The sequence below is a fragment of the Chelonia mydas genome, chromosome 1 (assembly GCF_015237465.2).
Source record: "Chelonia mydas isolate rCheMyd1 chromosome 1, rCheMyd1.pri.v2, whole genome shotgun sequence".
Classification (NCBI taxonomy): domain Eukaryota; kingdom Metazoa; phylum Chordata; order Testudines; family Cheloniidae; genus Chelonia; species Chelonia mydas.
The window spans coordinates 54,916,108-54,943,140 of record NC_057849.1 but is presented as its reverse complement, the minus strand read 5'-3'; the positions used below and the strand labels follow the sequence as shown (position 1 = coordinate 54,943,140).

The following is a 27,033-nucleotide window of genomic DNA, read 5'->3' as shown; positions in this document are numbered from 1 at the left end:
TTGTGCCAAGGGCTACACTGTTATAGGGTTGTACTATATGGTAAATCAGGGTTGGTAGGTGCCACCAGGTTAGCACTGATTTCTTCTGGTAACTTTTCATTTAATAAAATGCTCTAGATACATAATTATGGCCCCGTTGTAAGGCTTACTGGTGTGTAGTACAAATAAAGTGAGTTAGACGAGAGGAAGTTCTGGTGTTGGACTCCACTCCACTCCCTTTGGTGACAAGCATGACTCTCGTTCCAAAGACATAGGTGTAGTTCTCATTTCTTATGGGCACGTGTTACCTCTTGGACCGAGGGCATCCATGCATTCTTCCTGGGCTGCAGCCCTTGAGGCTGTGTCTCACTGGTGCACTAGCACAGTGGGAGCAAAAGTGGACATCGGTCAGCATTTTAACTGATGGGTTGTCTACACTCAAAAGAGGTGCAATGGAGAGCAGGATTTGATCCTTGTGTCTCTAGGCAGATGAGCCATCAGGAAGCAGAGCATGTAAAATTTCACACTGAACATCCAGCTTCCCCAGTGTTGCTTGATTCAAGAAAATTAAGCTTGCCTTATAGGTCCTGAAAATGTGACTAGAACCAGTGATAAAAGTGTGAGTGTAATGTCTTGGAGCATCATCTCTCGCAAACCATTTCTGATTTTCCAACCAAATCTTTGTCCATCTCCCAGTATTGTTTAAGAACAAAAACAATGTAAGTTTCCATTCAAATGATTTTTAATTCACATGTGTACGAATATATAATACAAATTACAATGTGTATTTATCTAAAGGAAAAGTAAAATAAATGGAAAAGAACGCCTAATTTAAAAGAGCATATTTATAATACACAAAGTGTAGGCTCATTTTGCAGCATGGAGGTTAAAGGATTTATGTCAAGCCCAAGTCTTTTGTTACTAACAACTTAAGAGAATTAATTGTTGGCATTACATTTCTTGTTGTTATTCTATACTCATTCATTTGTGCTGTATACTTTTCTCATTTCACTTGGCTAATATAATGAAGTGGAAGTGAACAGTGAACTAGCAGAGAACTTTCTAGTTCTCATTCACTAGCACAAAGTTGTCTGTTGCAGAACACTGACAAGAACATATAAATAAACAAATAGCAACTGAAATAAAGAATTCTCCAGAATACTGAACCTTCATATTAGGCTTTGCAAAGTCCACTTCAAAACAAAATCGAAATCTGAGACCTAGATCTAGCTGACAGCTTTAAGGGCCAAATCCTTATTCCCCTGTTTGTTCTATTTCTGTGTTCTTATATTGCTTACCACATTCACTGACCGTTGAAATCAAAGTGAGAAGAATTTGGCCATTATAAGGTACAAATGGCTAAGAGGAGTAAGGGCCTGATTCTGCAAGGTGCAGAGAGTTTCCTGTGAACTGCTGAGTACTCTCCTCTCCACTAAAGATCGTTGGAAAACAAACTTGTGGCATTTCCATTGGTTTTAGCAAGAATGAGAGACCCTTACATCCTCCATTAGGCCATACGATAGGAGTATTCTAGTACTCTACCCTGGGGATGGATCCTCAAATAATATAAACTGATCAAATGCCAATTACTACAGTGTAACTGTGCTGATTTACACCAGCAGAGGGTTTGGCCCTTGATTTCTAAAATCCTTTCTATCCTGTACTCTCTCTGTCTCCAATGATGTGGATTCTAGCTGTCCTAGCTGCTTTCACCATGTCCACTCCCTACGTCGACAAAAGATGGAAGCCTGATTTTCATGGCTGTGTATTTCAGGGAGTACCACAACCCACGCCAGGTTGACCAAACCACTCCATTGTCATGGCGTCCGGTGTAGTTTCCTGTTTTATAATATTGTCCATTGAGATTTGCTGCATGGCATCTTGTAGGGACAAAAGGGGGTGGAAAAAAGGAGACTCAGTTTAACGTAAGATGGCATTGCATCATTACAGCAAAATACAAAGTATTTTTATTGATATACATTTGAATTCAATGGATCTATGCCAGTTTACACCTGATGAGGACCTGGCTTATAAAGGCTTAATATGAAACAAAGGGCTTAGTCTTACAAACTGTCCACATGCAGAACTATTGACTTCAGTGTGCATTCCCTGCACAGAGGGCCTGTGAGACCAGACCCAGTAATTGCTAACATACCGGTAATACCCACCAATGAAATATAACATCAGTGAAATATAATTATGGCCAACTGTGATAGAAAGCTCAAAAATTAATCACCCCAAACTAGAGAAATGCCCTTAACATACACTCTAACTGCCAAGCTAGAGCCTCAGGCCCTTGGTACACAGGACACTTCTCTTATGCTTTTACTCTGAAAGTCATCATGAAAGCTATTTTAACTTCTCTGTCTTGAATGGTAATGAAAAAACACTGTTGCTGCACATCCACCCACAGCCCTAGTCCCATGTGCGTCACTCTTTGCGTAATGGATACAGTCAACTTCTTCCCATACCTGTTAAACCACCAGCCACACTTGTTCTCTTGTGCACAGTTGCCTGCTAGGAATCTATCATGATCCTTGTCTGATGTGGAGAACGGCATTCCACTGAGAGATGCTGACCACTGCTCTTCAAAGTTACTCCCGCCAGACAGAGCATCACCAGCATTACCAGAATAGGTGCCAACCCATAACCTGTAATTGTCCTGCAAGAGTTAAATGTAAACATTTCTCTGTTAGCAGCAGCCTTTTATTTCTTTTTGAAAGCTCATGATTGTTTTCTGCAATATACTGTGGGCCAAATTAATCCCTGGTATAACTCCACTGAAGTCAAAGATGATTTTGGCCTTATGCTTTTTGATATTAGCCCTAGGCCAAAACCCCATCTAATATACCAAATATACTGCCAAGTTGTTCTCCTGCTACTAAAGGCTACAAGTATTATTCTCTTTCAACACCTACATGATACAAATTGGCTGATCCTGGCAGGAATGCCTAGACATTAGAAGAGTGGCTCCAGGGGCAATGGTGGTGAAATACCCCAGACTTCTCATCTTGGAAGATTTCAACATACACACTGACAAAGGCTGCAGATGCAAAAGTCTAAAAATTCATCTCCTCTCTTGCCTCCCTAGGACTTTCACAGATCATCTCTGGTCCAGCCTCACAGCCAGTCATGCTCTGGACCTGATTTGCAGCCTAGATGTCAAGATAGAGGACATCACAACCCAGCCACTGTTTTGGACAACCCATCACCTCATTAGGGCAGTGGCCAGAGAACCTTCCAGCATCTAGGCAACAAGAAAGACCAGTAAGTCTGATTTGACCATAAAAAATCATGGACTCCAACAAATTGCAGAGTTTGCTGAAGGACAACGGCACCCCACGCACAGCACGAGGCGTCAAGGACCTGGTGAACCATTACCATTCTACACTGGCCTTGGCCACTGTTATGCTGGCTTCTATGCAGCCCCTTCCTTCCCATTGCCCACACAGATCTCCTTGGTTTTCTGATACCTTGCAGTGGTTGAAGAGGGGCAGAAACTTGAGTGCCAGTGATGGAAGACAAAGGCTGATTCAGACAGGATGAAATAACAAATTCCTCAAAGCCTGTACTAAGACATGTTGTGCTGCCCATCAGTACCCGGTCCAAGGAAGCTAATGATCCAACCAGCAGATCAAATTTGGTGATGAATCCTGATCACGTGCCACCCGAGGCACGTTGCGCATATGCTAAGAAGAAGAACAGGTCAAGAGAATCTTCCTATCAGTCTCTATTGAGTCTGCCAAATCCTGCCCCAAGGAGTCATCCAGGGTGATAAACCTCTTAGTCAGCTCTGAGTGCCTATAGCCTGCATCAAAACAGAGCACCAAGTATAGCAAAAATCTATCATCCTACTTCTCTGAAAAGATCATACACATTCAGGAAGGCTTCTTAAACAGTATGGATCTACTCTGCCTATACCCACTAACCAACAGCCCTCCTGCATTCCCAGAGTTCAGTACATTCACTCCTGAAGAAGTTATGGACACCTAAAGTAGTCTTGACCCATGCCCCTTCTGGCTTGTGAAAGAAAATCATGAACAATTGGTGCCACTCCTGAACGAAATAGTCAATGTATCATTTAGAGAAAGAATCTTCTCTTCCTCCTTCAAACACACAATAGTCTAACCAACACTGAAGAAACTCACCCCAGATACTTCAGTCTTAGCCATCACCCGGTGTCAAAGCTCCCATTCCTGAGCAAGCTCACAGAGAAGGGTTCAAAAAAGAATTAGATAATTTCATGGAGTGTAGGTCCATCAATGACTATTAGCCAAGATGGTCACAGGTGCTCCGAGTGTCCTAAACCACTGACTGACAGAAACTGGGACTGGAAGACAGGGGATTGATGCACTCAATAATTGCCATGTTCTGATCATTCCCTCTGAAGCATCTGTCACTGGCCACTGTCAGAAGATAGGATAGATGGACCACTGGTCTGATCCTGTATGGCCATTCTTATTCTCTTAAACTAGCAAAAGGCCAACTACAAGCTCATCTAACGGAAGCTAACATTCTACATCCAGCACAATCTGGATTCAGGCCAGGACCTGGAACCAAAACCGCCTTAGTGGCACAGATGGATAATCTCCTGCTGTCGATGGATAGAAGACATATCCGTTCCTATCCTTCTGGACCTCTGCGCAGCATTCAACACATGAGATTCTGCTGACTTGCCTGCGAGAGGTGGCCGGGGTCCAGAGTAATGTGCTAAAATGGTTTGAGTCTTTACTGAGAGGACACACCAAAGAGTAGTGATGGGAAACTGCACTTTATTGATTTGTGTTATGCTGATAGTATGCTCAACATTTTACTGCACCTCCATCACTAGACCACTCACTTGTAGCATCCCACAAGGATCAGTTCTCTCTCCAGTCGTATTCAACATCTATATGCAGTCATACGATATGGACTCAAGTGCCAGCAATATGCATATGACACACAGCTCTATCCTTCACCACAAACGACCACACCACCAAGATGCCCCAGTGGTTGGATGAGATCAGCTCTTGGATGAAAAACAGTTGGCTGAAGCTGAACCCATGCAAGACAGAGGTGATGCTGGTGGGCAGAATAAAGCATTCTGAAGAGTTTGAGCCTTGATGCAATCTCCACTGGTCGAAGATAGACACCCACAACTGTTCAATTCAGTCTATAGTCTAGAAGTTTAGCAAAATCCATTAATAATGCTTTCTACCATCTCCACTTGGGTAGAAACTCCATCCCGTCCTGGCAGATAAAGACCTGGCCTCAGTTGTTCATACCTTTACCACCTCTTGGCTGGATTACAGCAATGCAATATACTTGTTCATGAAGCCTTCAGCATTTGGAAACTTCAGTTAATTCAGAACACTGCAGTGCATCTCCTCAGCACACCAACTACCAAGATCATAGCAAACCTGTCCTTCATTCTCTACCCTGGCTGCTAACAGGAGTTCAAATTAAGTTGAAGGTCTTGATCCTTATGTTCAAAGTGCTCCAAGGTGTGGGCCCAGTATACTTAAAAGATCATATAATGCTCCAGGACAAAAACTGTGGTCTGCAGCTATGCTCCTTTGGCACAACAGAACTCTCAATAATAAGAGTAAATCTTGTCTCTGTGGGAGACAGAGCCTTCTCCATGGGCCAGTCCAAGACTGTGGAATAAACTCCCCTAGGAACTATGGAGCATCACAAACTCACCACCATTCATTCCAACTGCCAGGCACATCTCTTTGATCTTGCCTTCTCTAACATAACGCACAAAACCAGGTATATTTATGTAAAAAAATAAACGGAACCCAAAAATACTCAACAACCACATCCTACCAAAACAAATCACTCCACTGAACATGCTTCTCCCTCTAGGGAGAGGATGGGAAAACAAACAACCCATGATATATGTGTGGCCACGTCGTTTAATGCACCACTGGAAAGTGCTCAGATACTACAGTGATGAACACAGTAGATCCGGAACAAGACTGATAATAGATGTGTAATAATTGTAGGTTCTCTCTTTCATAACATTTGCTTTTATCACTGATTGAAATGGAGTTGTCCAAAACTTTCATAACAAAACTTGAAATGTGGACAGGTTCTCCAGAATGTCTAGTGAGGTTGGCAAAACTTTTGGTGAACTTGGGCCAAGTTACAAGCAAACCTATATCAAACTCCAACAAAACTGAACCAAATCTGGAGTGAACGTTGGCCTATTTCAGGTTTTCAGGTGTGAACCATGCGAAATGTTATGTTTTCATATTCTGACCCCAAACCAGACAAAACTTGGCAGTTTTGGTTGAATTTTGCTTTGAGTTTCTGCAATCATTCAAATCTGAAGCCCAAACAAAACTCACTGGGTAAAAACCTATATGAAATTAACCTTAAAGAAAGATGCACAGTTGAGATGAATCAATGCCCCACATCTGAATACCTCCAAGCTTTGGAAAATTTCAGCTTCTGATCTGCTATCAAGCTTCTCTGCTGTCCCTTCTCTCTATAATGGGCCAAACCAAAATACCGAATCTAACTGCAACTGAACTTTTCAAAAGTTCTCATTTAGGCTCTTTGTGGCTTGGTCCTGTCTCTAGTTGATATGGACCCCTGTGAACAAAATGGATGAGTTTTTCAGAACTTTATTATTAAGATCTCAGCAGGACTCAAGCAGAAGTACTAAAAGTCAAAGAGAACCCTCTCCCTGCAATAACAAACAAATCACTACTGTCTTCATTTCTTACCTGCTCATTCTTGATCTGGAAGTTTTCATAGATTGCATATCGTCTTTCTCCTTGCCAGTCCATCAGGTCAATTTTCAGTGAGTTTTTCTCTGGATTATAATGCAGTATCTTGTTAGATTAGTACTTCACAGTGAACCATACAATGCAACTAGTAAGAAATTGTGCAGATGAAATAATACCCTTACCTCTAACCAGCAGATCATAAATGTGCTCATTGCCCAGCCAGTATTCATCATTCTTGCCCTGGAACTGTCCAAATCCTTGTTTGTAATCAGCCCATTTCCTGAAGCGAGATACAACTATCAATTTCAGTGCTCTATCGAGAATGCTGAAATTAGGGAGTTTGTATCTGACGATCTCAGTCGCCCTATTATTGTGAAATCTCTTGATAAGTGAATCTTTGGCTTTATCTAAAGAAACATTTTTCCTACGTATCCTATTCAAAGCATAAGAGACGACAGATTTATAGCAGCTCATTACAAATAAATACTAAACAATGTTGACTGCTTTACATATTACTCTCACTTGCTCGCAGTGGGTTCAATCCTGCTAACACTGCCAGGTGTAGTGTTTGCAGAATCAGGACAAACGGTACTGGACAAATGGAATGCAGTAGATATCCTAGATTAGTCTTTTAGTAAAGCAGCTGACACTGAGCCTTGCAAAATCTTAATTAAGTAATTAATTCAAATTGTCTCCTTACAAGTTACAAGAATTCTGTCTTGCACTCTCAAGCACCCTGCAAACTCAGGGCTACTATGCAATATAATAATGAATTGAAAACTGGCAAAAAGCTGCAAACAAAAGGTAGTGATGTCTCAAGCTATTATTAATCAATCACATTTATTATGGCAGTGCCTCCGGGCCAATCAGAATTGGGTCCCCATTGTGCTAGGCACCATACAAAGAAAGAAGTAGACAGGCCCTTCCCTGAAGAGTTTATAATCTAAATAGACAAGACAGACACAGGGTAGGGGAAGAAGTAGAACACACAAATGGGGTGATCAGTGTGATGGTGGCAAATGGCATGTTAATCCCACTTTTTGGGGGGGTGAGTGGGCTGAGTTAGGAGTGGATCAGCTAAGTGGAAAGAAAAAGGGCAGGGGAGAAGAGGGTAAGAGAGGGAGGTGAGGAGATTGAGGGGGTATGGGGAATGTTGGAGCCAACAGCCAATCAGCACAGGGCAGAGAAAGTTGGAGTACATTCCAGTTTTGAATGGAGTGTCCAAAGGTCCCAGCTTTGGCTGCTTCTGGTCCCACCACCAGGAGTCTCTGGTCACTTGACAAGGAGGAGGAGAAGCACTGCCTGGATCCTAGTACCCCAAGCGTGTGTATATGTGGGGGTGTCTCCCTGCACAGTTCTTGCTCTGGAGGGGAAACTGGCTGGGGGAAAAGGTGGCCCTGGCGGGGCCTCATTTTACCCCCCTCCCCCAAAGTGCTTCTCTGCTTTGGTGGAGGTATGGGTGGAATACATTGGCCTGTTTTGTATCCATATCCGATTTCAAACCCATGTGTGATTTTCTGTCCACTGTACCCCTATATGTCTTGCAGCTTCACTGCTTGCCTGGCCTGTCCCTCCCTTCAAATATATGTGTTTTTAATTATTTTTCATCAGATTATGTAGGCTGCATTTTTTCAAGATGAATCTCTTTCTGTTACTTTCTGCCCCTGTTTTTTCTCTCTCTAGACTCCTCTGTGTTGTTTCTATATCCCCATCCGTATTCAAAGATCCTTCCAATTTAGTATTCCTTTCAGATTTCATTAACATACTGTTAAGTAGAGCTGGGCAATTTTTTTTCAGCCAATAATTTATTCTCTGAAAAATGCAGTTTTGGGTCGAATTTGGTGAATAATTTCAGCAGAATAAAAATGGAGGGGAAAAAATTCTGAAAAAGTCAAAGTTTCATTTCTACATTATCAATATGAAACATTCTGACTTTTCATTTTGAAATGACATTTAATTGAAATTTAACTAGATTTATCTTAAAAGAGGATGGGTAAAAAAAATCCCAAACCTAAACAAAATATTTTGTTTTAGGACAAAATAACCATTCATTCATGCCCCCTCTCCTCCCCCCCGAAAATTAGTTTTTCATTTTGTCAAGAAAAAAACAAAAAATTGTGATTTGGGTCAACCCGGAATGAAAATATTTTCAGATATTTTGGTTCAGGCATTGAACCAAAACCTCAGCTATCCCTCTAGCTCTACTGTTTATTTCCTCTTCCACATCATGAATGAGGATGTTAAATAAGACTGATCAAAACACCAATCAATGGACCAGTTTGCCAGGTTGAAAGTGGCAGGAGGAAGCTTTTTGGGTAGAAATCTCCATGTAAGAGCCACCTTCCCATGGCTTTAAGCCAAGACAATCTGGACCAGTCTTATTTTGCATCTTCATTAACATTCTGGAAGAGGGAGTAAATAGTACACTGTAATAGTTTTCATGATATGAGAGAGGATATATCATTTAATCGGTTGATAGCAGATGGTGGCAGAATCAAAATCATTACCAGATAATGAAATGTCTCCTATCATAATAACCAAAAAGACTTAAACAGACAAAGACCAACCAATGAAAAAGTATCACAAGTTCATTCTAACTTCATTCTAAATCATTAAAAAGGGCCCGATCCTGCCAGCCCTTACTCCCATGAGTTGTCCTTATTTGTGCAAATAGTTCTAATCAGTAAGGACTAGAACTGAACGAATTTTTTTCAACAAATTGTTTTTCCATTGAAAAGTGAAATTTTTGGTCCCTGAAACTATTAATTGAATTTGGGTTGAATTCGACAAATAGATTTGGTTGAAAACACCTTTTTTTAATGAGTTGAAATGTTCTGTTTTAACTTTTAGAGTCCAAACAGCATTTTGATTTAAAATTTGGCCAATTTCAAAAACAAAATGTAACACAATAAAAAGGGTGAAGTGCACCGGAAACAGCAGAATCAAAACAAAAACTAGGAAAAAAATTCATGTGGAGACAGCCCCAATATTTCGATTGACTCAAAACAAATTGAAAAATTGGAAAACAATAATTCTGAGTTGAGTTGAAATGTTTGTCAATTCAAAATCATATTTTTTGTGTTCTTCAATTGGATGAAAAAATTTGAAAAAATTTTTTTTTGGTTTGAATTGAACCAGAATTTTTTTTTCCAGATTTTTCGGTTCAGCCCCAGAACAGAAAAACTCATTGTTCCCTCATCTCTATGAATGACTAAACACATGAGTGCACATTTGTAGGACTGTAGCCTAAAATAGCAGCCTTTGATAGTAAGGTGCCATCAGAGATTGAATGGAATTTAAAAATCACAGCAATCCTTAAAGGAATAATTTAAATCCCCACTGAAATATTAATTAACAGCACATACCTGTCAAAATTTTCTTTGCCATTACTGCGTCGCTGTATTACAGTCCATCCCCCTCCATCAGACATGTCACAGTACACCAGGAAAGGTTCTCGGTCTGCTCTAGGCCTGATTCGGTAGTATCCATTTTCGATTTTTCTGCTGTTAAACACTGCAGAGCAATCTGAGCAGAATAGTATTGCTTCATAAAACAGTGGTCATGGAAGAGCAAATAGCTGACTGTAGTCAAGAGAAAACATCCATAGAAGTTTGTCTTAGGACAATGATTTCTGGCTCTTCTGTATGGTCCCACCCTGGCTGAGCTGGGGGTTGTATTTGTAAAACAATGTTTAAATATGGTTCTAGCAAAAATTGTAACACAGTTTGGCCAGCCAGGATGCATCTAGATGAGCAAATTTGGGACCCATCTTTTGCAGCCCCACCAATGGTAACAGCAGTAGAAGCTGTAGTGCAGAAAGGACTCAGAAGAATTTACCACCATCATCTCAACCTAAGACAGCATTAACTTAGATTCTTCCCACTGAAGTCCCTGAAATCAGGCCACTGATTTAAGAATTGAAATCAAGATTTCAGACTCTAATTTAAGGCCCCCTAGTTTTGAAAATTTTAGTGTAGGGTGAAAAGATTTGATGTTGTGACAATTGCAAAGCAATATCATTCTGTCATAGCGTGCTTCTGCACTATTGAACTGTTGCACAACAGGAACCATGCCCATGGACCATTGTGCCAGGTGCTGTACAAAAACATTGGGGCAAGGACTGTCTTTCACTAAGAGCTAAGTGGACGAGACGGGCAGAGTGTAGGTGAGGAAGAGAGGTGCAGGGAAATAAAGTGACTTGCCTGAGATGACGCACTAGGTCAGTGGCCTTGGGCCATGGATCTACCCTTAACCCTCCTATGCATATAATAAATAGTACATATTCTAGATTAAGCATTTTTAAAGATATAAACTTCCTGTGTTGATTTTGTTAAGGTAATTGGATAAGATATAAATATGCCTATCTGTTTATAAATGGAATGTTGCAGCAAGAAATAAATATTTTGATATGCTGAAGTGACAGTGTCTATTATATTCTTCCACAACATCCTACCTTGATCGTAGACTATCAAGTTTCCACTAGTTGTGGGTAAAAGTATTTCAGGCTGTATGCTCCTCCTGCCTGAGAAGAACTTGCTCTTTGCTCCATGATAGTTGTTCCCTAAGATGTCCTTCAGCTGTAATTCACACAACTGAAGCAAGTCTTGGAGCAGTTTTAGCCTCTGTTGTAATTTAGTGTTGTCTAACAGGCAGATGTCCTTATCCTAAGGGGGAAAAAAGAGGTATGATGTAATTAAAGTGATAACAACAGGGAGAACGTCTGTAGCTCTTAATGATCCAAACACATACATCTATGTTGAGGAGGCAAGGGGATTCAAATTTAAAACATCTAACTGGGTAAAGAGGGCTATTATTTTTTTGTCTCTAAATCGTTACAGCACAGTCTACATGGCAGATGAATTGAGGCCAATGGGAAGAGTTTTTTGTGCTGATTTTGGCAAAGAGATTCCAGCAGTGCAGCATTAACTTTTTAACTGGCCCATCAGAAAGTGACTTTGGACGACTTGTGCTCAACTCTGCTATCTTTTAATGAAATCAGTGGACTTATTTGCAGAGGAAGGTACTGAGTGGCAAAATCTGGATCTTACAAAGGTCCTGTAAGGATGCAGAATTCTCAGACCTCTTATTGTAAAAGTGAAAGATAAAGGGAAAGAATCCGCTCACAGTTACTCTGGTATAAATCTGCAGTAACGCCATTGAAATCAGTAGTTCCACAGATATCAGTGGAGTTACTCCAGATTTACACTGGCATCACTGAAAGCAGAAACTCACTAGGAAAAACATTTTTTGCGAGAATCAAACCAGAAGCTCATATTGCTATATTCCTTAAGAAGTCTTAGCCAACTAAAGTGGCAACGGAGTCTTATTTATGTGGATTTGTATAGCCTGAAGTTTGTGTGGAGTAGTGGGCTTGAATGACTTGAAAAATACCAAGTGAAACTGAGTCTAGTTTTGTTTCAAAGCTATGCCAAGCCTTTAGATTTCACCTGAAACCATACATTGATTTAGGTGGGCTAAAAACTTGACGCAGACTCATGTCACAGAAACCACCAGAGAAACCTGTTGATATTGTTGATGACAGAACTACCTTCCTACCACTACCAAAAATGGTTGCTTCAAGTCAGGGCTGAGGCAGAGTGGGGAAGTTTATCCTACCCACTGGGTGCACAAACAGAGGGTTTAAGCCTCCAGTGACATGAATACCCTCTAAGTTCTTGATGTGCCTTCTAGATATCACAAAAGTTTATGAAAAAAACAAATGGTCTAAAGAAGGTAGATCAGGAGCTTCTGCTCTCTTTGTCCCATAACACAAGAACAAGGGGACCTTCAATGAAATTAAAAGATGACGAATTCAGAACTGATAAAAGGAAATTCTTTTTCTCCTGTAATTAGATTACAGAACTCACTGCCACAGGAAGTCATTGGGCCCAAGAATTTAACAAGATTCAAAAAGGGACTGGACATTGATATGAGTGTTAAGACTATTCAGTGTTAGTGCTAACAACATTATGGAAGGGATATTAAACCTCACGCTTCAGGACGTAAACCAATCTCTAACAATTTGAGATCAGGATAAGACCTCGTGTGTGTGTGAGCGGGCAGATCACCCCACATCTGCCTGCTGCAGGGTTCTTACACTTTCCTCTGAAGCATCTGGAGTGGTCACTATCTGAGACAGGGTCCTGATCCAGTCTGGCTATTCCTGTTTCCTATGTAAATTCTCACTCCTGCCACTGGAGGAGCCAGTGGCCAGTCAAGAGGGAATAACCGACAGTTGCTGGCCAACTGTCCTTTCAGAGAATTCCAGGCATGTGAATTTGGACTATGGGCTGGACGACAGAGTAATATGCTCCCCCTGTTGACGTTGCCTTGAGTAAGAGACAGCAAATTGTTCCGAGACCGTCTGTGAGGTGACATTTACTATTTTGTAAGGAAAATTTACTGTACACAAAGGTCAAATGTAGAGGCTGGCTATGCTCAGGTCCTTTCTTGTTTTCCTTATTATTCACATTGCAGTTGCACCCACCGGGGAGAGGTGCCATCCAAACACAGAAGCAGGCAAAGAGCCTGGCCCAAACCGTGAACAGTCTAGGAAGATAAAGGACACAAGCAGTTTTTAATTTGCCAGCTAATAGTTTATTTGTGCCAGTCTTAAGTATGTAATGCAGGTGGCGTCATGTGTTTAGTGCTAGTCTAGGACAGCCTTTCTGTGGTTTATTGAAAGCAGGTTGTGAGTACTTAAGGTTCCTATGCCACATTTGGAAGGAAAGCCCTTGGGTTATTTCCACAATACAGTCATTCCTTATTGTGGTCTGTAGGAACGTAACTTGCCGCTTACACTTACCCAGAGACTGCCTGGGCTACCTGTAGCTATGTTTCCTCCTCCTGCCTTTTTACCCCCAGTGGGGAAAAAAAAGAAGTAATCAGTTTGTTCCAGTTGGTTTTCTGTTTCTTCCCTGACCACAGAGCTGTTGTTTACTCTTCAAAAGGCTATTTTCACACTATCCTCAGGAACATCAAGTCAACTTAGTTTATGAAAACAAGCTGTGGTTACTTGTGCCTATTCCAACAGGCCTCCGTTCCAAAACAGGGATTTAAGGGATTGTTTTGAGTTAGAGCCAATAGAATACACATGGAAAGGCAGCATGACAGAGACACAATGTGTTACTTATTTAGATTTTTCTCTCATATTATCATAAAAATGGCAATTTTGACAGTTATTATTTTAAATGCATTTGTTTTCCCTATGTGTGTAAAGACTACTCAAGCGAGTAAGGGCATGCAGGACTAGGCCTGACGTTTTTCTGGAGCTATGATTCATACCACCTTCCAGGATCAGTTCTGATAGCTTTAGTCAGGTTGAATAGTATTTGTCTCCAGACGCAGGGCCATTGAGGCTGCCCATGTAATGCAATACCATTCTGCCCGAGTAAGGGATTCTGAATCTGACCCTAAATGTTATGGAAAGTTAGAGGAGCCTTTCTTGAGCTAAGAAAACACATTTAAAATATTAATGGCCAAACATTCGTATCATAACAAACTAGGTGAGAAAGTACATTCTATGTAAATAACATGCATTCGTCTTTATTGTGGAAAAATCAAAGTCAATGGGAGTTATGGCAACTCATAGGACTGAGCACTTTGTTAGCGGAAATGCTCTGGTATCAGATAATGCTTCCCATTCAAAGCACCTTCCATCTCAAAGCAGTTTCCAAAGAGTTAGCTTCACTAGCCCTCTATCTGTGAGGTAAGGGGATATTGTTATCCCAATTTTACGCTCCGTGAAATTGAGCCACAAAGAGGTGAAGTGATTTGCCTGAGGTCACACGGAGAATACAGGCATGAAGAAAATGCAGATCTGGCAATGCTATTCTGTAACCTTATGGCCATCCTTCCTCTCCAGCTACCTTTATGGAATTTGAATGCTTGGCACTCTGAGAAAAACACTACAAATACATCACTAAATGGGAGTTGCAGGTGCTTCGCACCTCTCACGACTGGGCCCCAAAAGAGCGATTTGTGGATCTCATCTACAAAACTATTCCTCCCTCTGCTTTCAAATACATCCTGAAGACCATCTTCCACTAGTGATGCCTGCAAGAAACTAACTGACTGATTTCTGGCACAGTTGTGGGCATAGTCTATAAATCTTACAATATAATGTCCCCGCACACACCAACCGACCACAGTGAAACCCAACCCCCTATATTATGTAAACACTCTATTATCCGGATGCAGCCAATTCTCACCTGACTGTTTTGCCTGCAGGCTGTAATACCTCCTCCTCCACTCCTATATCCCTCTGTCTGATTTATCTTTTTAGGGAGTGAGTTATTTAGGAGAGAGGCCATGTCTTTTTTTGTGTATTTGCCATACCTAGCACACTGTGGATGCTCCTGGAAACAATCAGTAGTAATCAGCTAACAGGGATGATACAAACTACAGTCAAGTGATACGTACCGAAAGTCTAGGTGCAGGTGAACACAAGTTCACAAGCAGAAGTAGCAACAGCAACCAGGATCTCATTGTATTCATTTCATGTAGCCTGGGGAGAATAATGAATTTACTGTACTATGTGCTTTTTTAACTCCACCAAAAACACAACCACAATTAAGTCCTCATATAAGTGTGACAGGACTTATTAAAGAAGGTACATGAAATGACATGGAGTACAAAATGAAAAGAAGATGCATCTTAGAAAGGGTTGGGACTCACTGGTCCAGACGCAGTGCCATGGGGAGACCTAAGTTTGGGTTCCAAGCTCAGTACCTCCCTGATGGGATGAGTGACATGCTAGCAAGCCCCTCTGGCTCCCACAGACAGGCACATGCACCATTTACAGTACATGTCATTTTACTGGTAATAGCTCTTTATAGAGTTCCTTACAAACTAGTTGGCTGAAATCTTGTAGTCAGGCAAAACTTTCATTAACTTCACTGGGTTTTGCTGGAGTAAAGACGGCAAGATTTGGCCTTATATTCCATATACACTTCACCCACCACTGAAATGCAGTTCAGCTCTGAGGTGGGGAACAGCAGTCAGACAAGCAACTGGTGCACCTTCCTGCCAAAGGGGGCAGGGAGGGATACATTTGGGCAGGGCCCCAGGGTGAAGCCTCAGCTCTGACAAATTGTGCCAAGGCTGTTCAGTTACCACACTGAGCAGACAAGACAGTGTGGTAACTAAAGTCTCATCTGAAATAAATGTAAACAGATTAAAGTCAAGCACATGGAGATGAACATGAGTCAAATGGCAAAACTGTCCACAATGCTTTGCATAACAACATTTTGTATAAATAAAAAAGCAAATATGCAAAAACAACAAAAAACCCAACCCCTCCCCCAACATCTTAAACCCCATAGTTTTCCACAACTGTGGAAATTTAAATTGATAAAAATTGGGAGGGGGGGGGAATGCTTAACACCCATAATTCTGCACAATTGTGAAAAGTTAAATAAATAAAATAAATGCTTAAAAATAAACATCAATATTATTCATTGAAATTATAAAAACATAACAATAAAATTCTGCCAAACCTAAAAATATATCCGATGAAGTGAGCTGTAGCTCACAAAAGCTTATGCTCAAATATATTTGTTAGTCTCTAAGGTGCCACAAGTCCTCCTTTTCTTTTTGTGGATACAGACTAACACGGCTGCTACTCTGAAACTGGCATTAAACAGTTGCTCAAATCCTAATCATTTGGCTTGATTGTTACCTAATGTTAATCCTACTTGTTCCGAGTATGAGGAGACTAAAATCATGTTTATATCAGTGATGTTCCTTAAAAGGGAAAGGTTCCATTACCATGCATCATTATTCACATTATTTAACTATGAAATGCAATAAAGAATGATTTGTTTAAGCATTTAAATGAATCACTGAAGCTAACTTTCCCCATGGGTGTTCCCCTACAACAGCGTTTCCCAAACTTGTGTTCCACGGAACACTGGTGTTCCACACGATGTGAGTAGGTGTTCCACGAAAGAATCTAGAATTTAATTTTAACTCTTGCACTTGATTTTTGTACTACTTTATATGCGCTTTCCAGTTAGAAATTGTTAGTTCAAGTTATTTTAAATTTGTATTTTTGCTTTGTTTTATAAAATAAAATATATTTGAGCATAAATAACGCAATTTTTTATTTGAAAACCAAACGACTACAAAATAATATTACTAAGTGTTCCGTAATAGGCTAAAAAGTGTTCCGTGGCCAAAAAAGTTTGGAAAACACTGCCCTACAAATTTAATACAGCCATGCTAATTACAATAAATTCCATAAGATAGTATGAAGGCAGACTTTTGGACTCAGTGTTTATTTGCATTGTTGTTTAATTTGGTTTATGTCTAAAAAAATAGAAAACAGAAATTCGAATGCCAAAGGACAGGAAATCTGAACTGGAGAGTAGAAAATGAGGATATTAAGCAAGATTCTATTACACTGAAGCCTCAGAAGGGTTGTGGTTGTGTAACTAACCTCAAAATGGGAAGATTGGGTTTCTAGTTAACAAAAACAAGAAGGTTTGTGATGAATGGAGCAAAAAATAATAGAGACAGGCCACTCCCTCTGCATTATGGCCAAATGATTAATATTTATTTTCAGGAGAATAGGAGGAATTCTCCATTTTACAAGGCAATTGTTTGGTCACTCGAGAGGATAGCTAATGAGGCCAAATGACAAGTCATTCAGTCTCTGCATAGCCCCCATATTATTACTGAAAAAAATCCTGTTACAAAAGTGCAATAATACCATTTTATTAATAAAAATAGCGTTCCCCTTTCTCCTCTAACAGATCAGCACTCTGCACCCATTTCTCAGCCACAAATATTATTTATTATCAAATTAATGCTTTTCCTTCCGCTTTGGAGGTAGCCCTGTTTTAATAGCCAGTTTTTTAAACTTTGAAATTAAATGAACGAAACTTCTTCTCCTCCTCTCTTTTCGCTTTCTGGGTTCTACCCTGCAGAGTGCTTCACTTTCTTCCCCAGCCCTCACTGACTTCAAAAAGCCCAGCTCTTCAAAGGTATTTAGACTCCTAACTTCCATTGAAATCAGTGGAAGTTAAGTGCCTAAATACCTTTGTGAATCTGGCCAAAGAGGCTAAGCTAATGGTTCCCAGATGTTGAATTATTAGCATTCCTGACTTTTCATCTGTTAACAATCTCTCTTTTTAGTTAGATCTAGTCAGCCAATACTTACAATTGCTGTTCTCGCCTATTGCTTGTTGATGTCAATGGGGCTGCCTGGGTGTAACCGAGAGCACAATCTTAAGAGTCACACATTACCCAACTCCTTTTAAAAACATACACACAAATAAAGGCCACCATCTTGCAGGTACGTAAGCACATGCTTAACTTTACATGTGTGAATAGGGCCTTTGGAGCCAATTAAACTATTCCTGTGTATAAAGTTCAGTATGTGCATACGTGCTTGCAGGATCAGGGTTTAATATCCTATCCCTTCCTGAAGGACACTCCAAGCCCTTCACAGAACCCAAAAGTCTCTGATCTTTGTACTTTCTCCCCTTCTCTACTTCCCTGTCTGCACAGGGCTCCCACCTCTGCTAGCCTGACAATTGGCTTGAGACCCACAATCAGATGCTCCCACAGAGGATCTTAGTGTGCTTCCAACAGACGCTTGGTTTGGTCTCTAAAAGCTGCCATTTATTAGCCCTGGGACAAATCGTGACCTCCTAGTTGACTTTTAACCCCCTCCTTATTGAGGCAAAACTCATGCGGAAGTGTGAGACTAGTCTAGACTGGGTAGATAAGTCATGTTTGAAAACATGTTAACTCTTCCCTATGCAGGAGTCTAGGGTTGATCGTGACCAGCTAATAGGCTTTTAAACATGACCTGCTCTGTCTACACTAGGTTCCAACGCTCAGAATCTCAAAGGGGTTTATGAATCTCTCTCTCATTGAAATCAATGGGAGTTAAGCACCTAAGTACCATCTGGGCCCAAGTCATGTTTATAATCATATTAGTTAAAAGATATTTGTTTAGACATTTTCAGACATGACTTATTTTCCCAGTTTAGACAAAACCTTAGGGATAGCAGAGATGTGAGGCAAGGACCTGGTGTGGAGATCACGTGAAGCAGATGTAGCAGAAGAGTGTGTCTGTGTACAGCTCCATTTGGCTTCTACTTAAAAATAATTGAGTCATCTTAAGCAAATATGAACATTGCGTTTTCTCTAATGATACCTCCTCACAGATGTTGAAATCCCTTGACAGCACGTTAGCAAAAGCATTTTCTTTTCCAGGAATATGTATGGCGGATACATGAACTGCAATATTAATGCCCATTCAGCTTTTTAGAATGAGGTCAGATTCACTCTTTGTAAAATGTTCAGCCCTACAGTCATATTGTCTGCAAATATTAACTGTTTTACACATTGCCCCCATTTTTACATCACTTCCAGGGGGACTCAGAAGAACCAGCTGTTCCTACCTCTGCCACTCATGTTCTGGGTGACCATGGATAAGTCACTTCATCTCTCTAGGCCTCAGTTTCACCCTCTGTAAAATGGGGATAATGATACTGCCCTCTTTAGTAAAGTGCTTTGTGATCTACACCTGAAAAGTGCTGCGTAAAGCACTGCACACTTTTTTTTGGAGGTATGTATTATTATTGGTATTTGTAAATATATGCACAGTATCTTGCATGTTTGATTTGTTGCTAGTAAACTGGATTTTCATGAACTGCATGTGACTGGTTCCCCCCGCATGGTGCCCCCTGGAAGGGAGGTACAGCTGAGCCCTCTGTCTCACTCTGATTCCCCCTTGCACTGTGATGTTGTGACAAGCTGCGAAGCCCTCCAGGCTTACGCTGACACCAACATCCACTGGCAGGGACCACACCCAGCTTTGTTCATGAATGCTCTGGTCAGCCACTCATGAGCCCATAATAGAGAAGCTACAGCCAAAATGCTCCCAGGGCTGGCTCAAGGCACCAGCAAAACAAGCAGGTGCTTGGGGTGGCACATTTCTAGGGGCGGCATTTGAGCGCTGGCCATACCGCCCCTAGAAATGTGCCCCAGCCGCCCCAGCTCGCCTCCGCTCCGCCTGCTCCCCTGAGCGTGCTACCGCCACTCCGCTTCTCCCCCCTCCCTCCCAGGCTTGCCGCACACAAAACAGCTGTTAAGCCAGGGAGGGAGGGAGGAGAAGCCACGCGGTGGCACCCTTGGGGGAGGTGAAGCAGAGGCGAGCTTAGGTGGGGAGCGGTTCCTCTACCCGCCCCGTTACTTCCTGAGCTCCCCCTCCTCCCCTCGCTCACCTCCGCTCCGTCTGCTCCTCTGAACGCGCTGCCTCTCCCTCGCCTGAGAGGGAGGGGGGAGAACTGGAGCAGTGATGAGCTAGGGCGGGGAGCCGCAGGAAGCAATGCAGGGATGGTGGGGGAATGCAGCATGCCCGGGGGAGGAGGTGGGGCCGGGGATTTGGGGAAGGGGCAGAGTTGGGGCGGCCAAAATTTTTTTTGCTTGGGGCGGCAAAAATCCTAGAGCCAGCCCTGCCAGCTCCCCAGCCTAAGACCCCAGAGCTGTACCACCCTGCCCTGGTCAAAACCCAACCACTATGAATTTATTACCCAGTCCGCCACTTCTACAAAGGAAAGTGGACAAGCACCAACTCTTGCTCATGAGCTGAGATTTATCCCCTTTGCACTGCATGCAATACACAGTGTTTTAGGTAAAATATTAAATAGATTTATTAGCTACAGAAGGATAGCTTTTAAGTGATTATAAGTGATAGCAAACAGATCAAAGTAGATTACTGTAAGAAATAAAACAAAACGCAAACTAAGCCTACAATATTAGATAGGATGAATCATGGTCTCTCACCTTGACTGATCATACAAGCAGTCCACCAAGTTTCCATGCACAGGCTAGAAATCCCTTTAGCCTGGGACCAGGACTTCATTTCCCCCCCAGTTCAGTCCTTTTCCTCTGATACTTTCAGGTGTGTCGTTGTAGAGAGAGTGAGGTCCCCTCATAATGTCATTTCTCCCTTTTATATCTTCTTCCAACTTGCTGGAAAGTTCTTTTGCTGTGACCTGGGTCAAGCAGCCTCCATTGTGTAGTGCTATCTCTGAGTGGTTTCTATTGTACGCTGTTCCTGGGGTAATCCTTATGCTTGTGTGCATTTCCTCAACAAGCCATTAACATTGTTTGGCCTTTCTATTGTTGTACCTGAAGGGCGGCTTGTGATTGTTCTCAGCCTCACAACATGTTTCAGTAGCACATACACAGCCAAACCTCATAGCTTCACCTACAATGGTAGCACATACAATCCAACGAGATATTAATATCTAGCTGATCAAGATTTTTACAGTGATACCTTACAAGGCACACTTCGTACAAAACATATCCTAATTACGTGACAGTAGTGAATAAGGGGGTGCCAGGGTGTCCACTGCAATTAGGACCGATTCACTTCAAATGGTCCCTGAATTTGCAGAGGAGTATATAGCCAAGGCTTCACAAAGCACTTTGAGGCATATATTGGAGAACCTCATTTGAGGCTTCAGAGAAATTAGCTTCAACAACAAGTCCTGGTGAACCCATTTTTAATTCTGCCCTTGATTTAAAAAAAAAAAAAAAAGATAAAAATCAGGTAAAATTGGAAACTGTGATTTTAAGCATTAAAAACCAAAATGTATGCATTAGAGGCCCACAGTTTGCTAAAAAGGAATAGCCAGAATAATTTAGGCACAAAGGAAATGCAATGATAGGAAAAAGGTGCTAGGTTACAATATTTCAATAATGTTCAAAAGAGTAAACCCAGGTCACTCTGACAGTTTAGCTACTGTGTATGTAGCATATGGGACTCTAAGGGGTTGTTGTCACAAATTTAATTAGAGTGTAAGTATCTCAGGGCAAGGATCATGGACCTGGTTCAGATCTCACTTACATCAGGGAAAATCAGGAGTAGCTGCATTGAAATAATAGATTCATAGCTTATAAGGGACCATTGTGTTCATATAGTCTAACCTCCAGGCCATAGGACTTGGAACTAGAGCATATATTTTAGAAAAACATCCAATCTTGATTTAAAAATTCCCAGTGATGTAGAATCCACCAAAACCCTTGGTAAGTTGTTCCTATGGTTAACTACCTTCACTGTTAAAAATGTACACCTTATTTAGAGTCTGAATTTGCCTACCTTCAACTTCCAGCAATTGGGTTGTATTATACCTTTGTGTCTACACTGAAGAGTTCTCAATTATCAAATTTCTGCTCCCTATTTACCACTCCCCCTAACTTTGTATCATCTGCAAACTTTATCAGTGCTGATTTTATGTTTTACTCCAGGCCACTGATAAAAATGTTAAACAGTGTAGGGCTAAGAACTGATCCCTGTGGGACCCCATTGGAAACACACCTGCTTGATGATGATTTGCCACTTACAGTTTCATTTTGAGATCTATCCAGTGATGTAATAAGGCCATAGAGGGCCTTGGTGCAAGAATAGGTTAAGGGCCCCTTTCTAATTCCAGAACCTAAAATTTTGCTTATGTCCAACATGCCAGCTCCAACCTACCCTCCCCCGCAATATTCCCCATTCCCTCATAAACCCCACAACTCACCCCACCAGCCTCAAAATCCCCCACTTACTCCAACTGCTTACCCCCACAGTCCCCCAACACTCCCTACTCACCCCATAGCCCACCAACAACTTGCTCCCAGCCCCTCACCCATTGACCTCCAGACCTTCCTGGCCACTCACTGGCAGCCCACCGGCTAACTGCTCCACTCCCATCCCCAGCTAGGATGGCTCTGCCTGATCCTCACTGCTCAGAGGCTCGGCTCGCTCCCATCGCCCATCCTGTGTGCACAAGGAGTGGGCCAAATTCAAGTGGAGAATGGTATTGCAACCTGGCACATGGGGTTGCAGCACTGCTCAGGTTTGGCTCAGCCCCCTCCATCTGGCAGAGAGGTGGGAGGGCCAAAGAGGAGTGAGTCGCACTGAATGAGTGGTATCACAGCAGGTAAAGAGTACCCCCACAGTCCTGTGAGCCATGGCACTACTGTGCCACTTGCACCATTAGAGCTAAACACTGCACTTATCCGTTAGCCAGCTTCTAATCTATTTATTGCGTGCCAGCCTTGCTAGTTTCTTAATCAGAATGTTGTGTGGTACCAAGATAAATGCCTTACAGATGTCTAAATATATTACATCAACATATTGCCTTTATCAACCAAACTTGTAATCTCATGAAAAAAAGATACTAAATTAGTTTGACAAAATCTGTTTCCATAAGTCCATGTTGATTAGCATTAATTATATTAATTTAATTATTTAATAATAAAGTTATTGTATCAACTATTCCACCATTCTGCTTGAGACCAACATCAGGCTGACATGCCTATAATTACCCAGGTCATCCCATTTACCCTTTTTATATATTAGCACAACATTAGCTTTCTTCCAGTCCTGTGGAACTTCCCCACTGTTTCAAAACATTGAAAATTAACAATAATGATACAGTGAGGTCCTTGGCCAGTTTTTTTAAAACTCTCAGATACAAATTATCCTGACCTGCTGATTTTAAAATGTAGAATATTCATAGCTGTTTTTTAACAGTCACCTGAGTTACTGTTGGAATCATATGTGTAAATCTGTGGAACAGGGGGCATTGTCCCCCCAGACTGCAAGCCTCAGGTAGGCTGCTCCTCCCCCCCTACCCCCCAGTTCCATTGGGCTGATTGAAACTGCCTTCCCAAATATAGAATTGAAACTACGCCTATGGAAAGTGTTTTATCATCATCATCTAATATGAATACACCATCCCACTTTTTCCCCAAGTACAGAACAGAAATATTTCTTGAATGCTTCTGCCTTTTCTGCATGATCATTTCTGTCTAGTAATGTACCACTGTCAATTCACACTGCTTAAAACGGCTTTGAGATCAGAACTAGACTCATGTCTTTTTAAATGGCTGTAAAACAGTACTGCCAACTTCAGGATGAATTGGACTTCGAAAAATAATAAGATCAGCATAAAAATCTCATTTAGAACCCTCAAAATTAAGCATTTATGGTTCTATTTATTTGCTTTCTATGTTCTGACACTTTAGGATACACTCGGGTCATGGTTTCAAGCCTTCCTCCACAAACGTGAAGGTTAGATACGTACTTTTATTTAAAAAATGAAAGCTAAGATTCTAATATAATCACTTGCCTTCAGGAGCTGGGGCTTGTCGAGGTTCCTTCCCCACTCTGAACTCTAGGGTACAGATATGGGGACCTGCATGAAAAAACCCCTAAGCTTATTTTTACCAGCTTAGGTTAAAACTTCCCCAAGGTACAAACTATTTTACCTTTTGTCCCTGGACTTTATTGCTGCCACCACCAAGCGTCGAACAAATATAACAGGGAAAAAGCCCACTTGGAAACGTCTTTCCCCAAAAATCTCCCCAAGCCCTACACCCCCTTTCCTGGGGAAGACTTGATAAAAATCCTCACCAATTTGCATAGGTGAACACAGACCCAAACCCTTAGATCTTAAGAACAATGAAAAAGCAATCAGGTTCTTAAAAGAAGAATTTTAATTGAAGAAAAAGTAAAAGAATCACCTCTGTAAAATCAGGATGGTAAATACCTTACAGGGTAATCAGATTTAAAACATAGAGAATCCCTCTAGGCAAAACCTTAAGTTACAAAAAGACACAGAAACAGGAATATACATTTCATCCAGCACAACTTATTTTATCAGCCATTTAAACAAAACAGAAACTAACACATATCTAACTAGATTGCTTATTAACCCTTTACAGGAGTTCTGACCTGCATTCCTGCTCTGGTCCTGGCAAAAAAAAAAAACAGAGAGAGAGAACCCTTTGTTCCCCCCACCCCCAGCTTTGAAAGTATCTTGTCTCCTCATTGGTCATTTTGGTCAGGTGCCAGCGAGGTTGTCTCAGCTTCTTAATCCTTTACAGGTGAAAGGGTTTTTCCTCTGGCCAGGAGGGATTTAAAGGTGTTTACCCTTCCCTTTATTTTTATGACAGGGCTTTAAGAAAATACACCAAGTCTTTTGAGTCTCATGATAAACCATGAGAGCTGGCAACACTGGTAAAGCATAGACAGTGCTGTACAGTTAGTAATAATAAAAGTACTAGTAATTAGAATTAGGCCCAAGCCACAAAAGTCAGCCCTGGATACATATTTTGAACAATGAAAAGTCAGAGGTGTTCTGATCTCAGATTTTGGTTCAAGTCCACTTCTATTATGTAGGAAGCATATCTGGTTGGTTTACGGCTCCTTTATGCCTGCAGAACTGGTGTAAAAGACAACAGAGAATCAGATCCACCGGCCTTTCAAGTTGTTCCCTCACCCTTGCTACTTGTATATTCTGAGCACAATGATTCAGTGGGAAAAGTCAGCATCTGAATTGAACCATGCATCGCAAAATATCACATTCCTACTTTGTTACACAAGGAATACAGAACGGGAAATCAAGCTACTGCATTTACACACTCTCCTCTAAATGGTTTCCTTCTGATCCTGAATACATTCCACACACATAATCCCCTGCTGAAATGAATCCATATTGTGTGTCCCACAAGGACTGCAGGATTCATTTCAGGGAAAAAAACCCTAGCACATGTAAAAGCTTTTATCATCAAAAGGGTAAATGTAAAAGCTCATCCTCATCTTGCTAGTTTCCAAAAATGTCTAGCTGTTTCTTAAACACATTTACTTATTTATTTAATTCATTTGTTTTATTGACCTTACATAAGTTACAATTTACTACTTATTGATCTTAATAGTGGCTTATTCCATACATTCATTACACTTAGCCTGGATGTGGTCTGTTTACCTCCCCAATGCAGTCTCATACGTACCTCTCTGCTTTAACTCTTGGCTGCAGTAAGCCTAATCCAATGTATCAAACCAAATGAAACCCAACAGAACCACGGTTTTGTTGTTTGGTTAGTACTGGAATTTATGAAAAGTTTAAGGAATTTATGTTATCAGGTATAAATATAGTAACTATAATGCAGAGAGCCAGCTTTCATAGGAAGATCATTTACTAGGACTACGCAAAAGGAAAACTGACTGAGAAAGGGGGAAAAACACATTTTAAAAGATACCATTATGGGTTATAGGTGTAAAATATACCTTACCTTCCATTTGTTTCAGTTTCATGCATAAAAGTGCTCCAAATTCTGAGTATTCATCAAAGGGGTTTTGTTTCGTTTTTAGAAAACAATGATTCCTGCCATTTCATCACTGAGAAATTTACAACTAAACAAACAAACTCAAACACTGTGACCACCTCTTGGACAAGACCTACTAAAGCACACTTGGAGCTCCCTCTGCTGGGCCATGCAGCTGCAGTGAACACTGCTTTGGGAGTTGTGCTGAAATCATGAGTGATGTTGAGACACAAAAGGAAGGCTATTTTTTAATGACAAATCATTGCAAAAGTTACAGTTGTGGAAAAAACCCACACAGTGTTGCTAATTTCAGCTCTCTTTGTAATAAAGACATTTTCAAATGACAGTTGGGTGCCAAACTCCTTCTTTGAAAATCTCCCTCTAAAAACAAGGCAGAAGTTGCCGAGTGGAAAAGGACTGAATCAGTAGAGAAAACATTTCAAGTGTCAGAGGCCCAGATCCCTAAATACCTTTGGGGATCTGAGCCAGACACCCTTACAGTCTGTGGAAAACAAGAACAAAATCTACAAAAATATAATCCAGGGTGTTCTTTTAGTAAAAGGTACCAACTAAAATAAGCAGTGACAAATTAACAAGGCTAATCACCCAGGCCCAGCTGATTAAAAATGCTAAGGCTTTGTCTACACAGATATATTTTTCAGTATAATCTAAGATGTGAATTTAAACCAGAATAGTTATACCTGTATAAGATCCATGTGAACAGTCCTATTCTGGTATAAGATTGCCCTTTTTTTGTTTGTTTATTTTATGTCACTTGGGAAGGGATTTAAGATAAACTGAAAAAAGGCAATCCTATACTGGAGCAAGAGTGTCCACATGGGAGTTTTACCAGTATAACGGGTAAAGCTTTCCCATATAGATAAGGCCTTAAGATCATCAAAAAAGTAGTTGTTTTTCTTAACTAGGAGGTAAATATTGAACTACTCAAATTAGAATATTGTTAATTAACCTTAATCTTAAATGGTGATATTGTGCTTGGTACTGTTGAGGCACAAAATAACCCAAAACACCTTGCCTCAGAGTTTACAATCAAAGGCCCAACGCCTGCAAAGATGTATGTGTGTGCTTAACTTTACACACTATGTGTTATATATTGTGAGCAGTCAGTCCCATGTACACACCGCGAGTCATTGCATTGGCTTCAATGGGATGACTCACACTCACAGTACAGAAAGTTAAGGGTATGTCTACACTTAAA

The 27,033-nt window shown here is 41.1% G+C and overlaps 1 protein-coding gene across 2 annotated transcripts; it reads right to left on the bottom strand.

Moving 5' to 3' along the window:
* Positions 1 to 703: 703 nt before the first annotated feature.
* On the bottom strand, positions 704 to 25,924 carry LOC102936608 (fibrinogen-like protein 1). Of its 2 annotated transcripts, none has more exons than XM_027830233.3 (8): positions 25,782 to 25,924; positions 15,117 to 15,201; positions 11,149 to 11,359; positions 10,061 to 10,220; positions 6,878 to 6,975; positions 6,693 to 6,781; positions 2,451 to 2,641; positions 704 to 1,859 (listed from the first exon to the last, which is right to left on the bottom strand). In XM_027830233.3, the coding sequence occupies exons 1-8, from the start codon at positions 25,805 to 25,807 to the stop codon at positions 1,679 to 1,681; spliced, it is 1,041 nt and encodes a 346-aa protein (XP_027686034.1). In that variant the 5' UTR covers positions 25,808 to 25,924; the 3' UTR covers positions 704 to 1,678. The 2 variants fall into 2 exon arrangements, with proteins under 2 accessions (XP_027686034.1, XP_043388377.1); XM_043532442.1 differs by lacking the exon at positions 25,782 to 25,924 and adding an exon at positions 24,442 to 24,517.
* Positions 25,925 to 27,033: the final 1,109 nt, after the last annotated feature.